The 3,243-nt window shown below is 46.5% G+C and overlaps 2 protein-coding genes across 2 annotated transcripts; both read left to right on the forward strand.

Moving 5' to 3' along the window:
- Nucleotides 1-505, forward strand: Pmar_PMAR008519 (hypothetical protein; the record flags this gene model as incomplete). The annotated part of the gene is made up of 3 exons (XM_002764355.1): nt 1-143; nt 191-333; nt 458-505. Coding segments are annotated over 3 exons (334 nt in total), but the record flags the coding sequence as incomplete, so codon positions are not given.
- Nucleotides 506-1,263: 758 nt separating this feature from the next.
- On the forward strand, nt 1,264-3,129 carry Pmar_PMAR008520 (S antigen precursor, putative; the record flags this gene model as incomplete). The annotated part of the gene is made up of 7 exons (XM_002764356.1): nt 1,264-1,341; nt 1,381-1,475; nt 1,665-1,752; nt 2,062-2,232; nt 2,447-2,554; nt 2,608-2,730; nt 2,911-3,129. 7 exons carry the CDS (start codon nt 1,264-1,266, stop codon nt 3,127-3,129), a joined length of 882 nt encoding a protein of 293 aa, XP_002764402.1.
- Between the last annotated feature and the right edge of the window lie 114 nt (nt 3,130-3,243).

Here is a 3,243-nt window from a genome sequence, read left to right on the forward strand (position 1 = left end):
CAATGGGCACTTCTATTGGCTCATTTGCTCGTCAGTGGCACGACAACTAGCCGAACTGGAAGCTCGAGCTGTTGACGGCGAGGGGCGGTACGAGGCCGCACTTGCTGACTTCACCAGAAAAATACAAGAAGAGGAAGCTCAAGGTACTTGGTGAAATGCTTCTGGTCAGGACTTGGTTCATTTTGATCAGGGAGTTCGGCATCTCGAGCTGAGGAGGTCCGGGCGAGACTTGATCGAATGGTCTCAGCTAATGCGACGTTACGGGCTGACCTTCAGGAGAGGGAGGAGAGGATAGAGAAAGAGGAGGAGGAAATTCAACGGGAGACCGATCAGGTAAGGATATCTTGGTACGGTTTCATATCATACCTTCTATAGCATATCTTGGAGAAGTGGCATAGGCGCCCCACCCGATGGAGTTGACCTTCCATCGCGTGCCCCCGTGAAAATTATTCTGCAGAAGCATATCTTGAGGAAGTGGCATAGGCGCCCCACTCGATGGAATTGACCCTCCATCGCGTACCCCCGTTTAAATTATTCTGCAGAAGCATATCTTGAGGAAGTGGCATAGGCGCCCCACTCAATGGAATTGACCTTCCATCGCGTGCTCCCGTGAAAATTGTTCTGCAGAAGCATATCTTGAGGAAGTGGCATAACCACCCCACTTGATGGAACTGATCTTTATCAAAACAGAATAGGCCATCGACAGAGGTTCCTTCTATTGATTGGCAATAGCGTTACGATCGATCAGAAGTGAAACGTCACTTAACGAGGCATTTATGGCGGTATTGATATAATTCAAGACTCTTGACTGTCGAAGTGTACGAAGGTTCTAAGTGATGAACTTGGTGACTAAGTACATGCCACAATGGAGCCTCAATAACTCTTATGAAGTTGGGAATAACCATAGCAACAATAGCGACTACAATACTTGAATTAGTTGGGAACATCATTTAACGAAGCATCTATGGCGGTATTGGTATAATTCAAGACTCTTGACCGTTAAAGTATACGAAGGTTCTAGGTGATACCAAAGTAGATACTCCAGTAGAGCCTCACTAACTGTAAAAATACTGGGGGTAATTGAATACAGATCGGGTCCACTAGCTTGACGCTAGAGGATCTGAGAACACAGTTAGGGGCACTAGAAAACACATAACACAAGGTTGTGTCAATTATCTCTTCGTACAAGTCGTTAATAGCACAGGAACATACCGAAGGGCTCTTCGAGTTTGGCTTCCGGATAGTCGTAGTTAGTTAGTCCCGATGAGCTGGCTGATGTTGGCAGCCGCTATAGTATCTTTGCTCATCACACAAACAGTGGTGATGAGGGAGTACACTTTGGTATCGTGTGTTAGAGACCATCACACTGTCATTGTTCAGTTGAACGAGTCCTTGGCCGCAGCCAATCGTGAGCTGTCTGCATTTTTGGCTGGCAGAGGGTTCCAAAGTGACGGAGAGGATCTGCAAGCATTGCGGTGAGCCGCCAGGACAGTGCTGGGCCTGATTGTACTGGTGTAATTTCCCAATACACAATCATTAGTAATAGCTACATAGCCTTGTCCCATAGCTAATGTATTGCTATCCACTCATCTGTATATAGCAACGCTTTCCTATCCATCGCATCCTACCCTAGTCGTTGAGTGGAATAGTGCTGGTCTCTTCAGGGGAGCCGTTGAGGATCAGCACAATACCAACGCTCAGCTCGAGAGGGAGTTAGAGCAGGTTAGAGGAATGCTTGAGGACGAAACTGAGGTGAGCTGAGCTCAATGTGGATTATATGATGGGTTATCACTTTATCTATGCCCTGTCATCGTTTCAGCTCAAAAACCCGAAAAATGATGAGAAACATCTATTACCCGAAATCATATATAGATTTGTACCAGTTTTGATAGTAACATAATATAACATGATACCAAGGTAAAAATTGGCTTGTTACGCACATGTTGTTGACGATGAGGAAATTCTACCCCAAGTCATGTCTGAATGATTGCAATGCAGTGGGGAAACTCCCGAACTCAGCTGAGGGAACTAAACGTATACTCCAGTCTGGTAGTCGTTCAGCGTGCGGAGTCAATCGAGATTGAGCTGCAGACGGCGCAGGAAGAGTGCACGGTCATGCATGCGGAGGTGACGGCGAAGACGGCTACCATTGAGGAGCGAGAGACCAAGTTGGCCGAGATGAAGGGGGAGTTGGAAGGGCTACAGAACGAGGTAGCGGACGCGGAAGCTCAGGTAGGATGGTGAGTTTTTAGAAAGGGGAGAATATGCGCATGTTCAACTAAGTGTGTTGGTGACAATATGGAAACTTCGGGAGCTCTTCTTGCTTTTTGTACACTTCTGTCCGAATTCGTATAAGCTTCCATAGTTAGTGAGGAAACTTCCGAGCTCAGCTGAGGGAAGAAAAGCTTTCTTCCAAAACGGGTGTCTGCAGTTATCGCGTCGACAGGAAGAATATGATGCCTTGTTGAAGTCGATTGAGGAAGAGGAAAGGGAGTGCAATGAGTTGGAAGCGAACCTGGCTCAGCGACAAAGGGATTTGAAGGCTAGGGAGCAGGTGAGTCTCATTATCGTATTCTATCTATAGCGCTGTCAAGTTCCGATTGGCAGGTCTTGACTGAAGCATTGGAGCAGTTGAGGTCCCAACGGAGGAGCACTTCGCGTTTGTCAGATGGACCGAGTGGGAGTGATGACGGAGAGTGTTTACAAGAAGAGGATGAGACTGAGAGAGATGTGAGCTGCAGGCTCGCTTTTATTTATCGATAAAGGTGCCAACTTATCGAGGTTATGATTTTTTTGTCGAACTATGTCGTTAATGTTCGATGTCTTGGCCCGGGTTCGAACCTGGATCAATTGCTTGAGAGGCTCACACATTACCAACTTGGGTGGTAAGTTTCTTGTAACATATCTTAGATTCGCATGTCGGAGTTGCGGCTGAAGCTTGAGTCACAGAAGATGGAGCTTGCTGTTCAAAAGGAACTCAGAGTGAAAAATGAGAGGCTCATCAAAGATCTAGAAGACCGCATTCAGTACACCACTCATAAACATATCGTATTCGTATTCGTCCGGTCCCTCAGGCGTATGGACTCACAACAGGAACAGATCCTCGCGGAAGTCGTTCCGTCAATGTGACGGTACGCAGCATTACTGTGAGGGAGTGGAGTTTTCTAATTCGAAACGTTTTCATGAATATGAAACACCATAGTTGTGTTCTACTATCGATCAAAACACTGAGTTCGTAGTATT

The sequence above is a fragment of the Perkinsus marinus genome, assembly GCF_000006405.1.
Source record: "Perkinsus marinus ATCC 50983 genomic scaffold scf_1104296977904, whole genome shotgun sequence".
Taxonomy (NCBI): Eukaryota; Perkinsozoa; order Perkinsida; family Perkinsidae; genus Perkinsus; species Perkinsus marinus.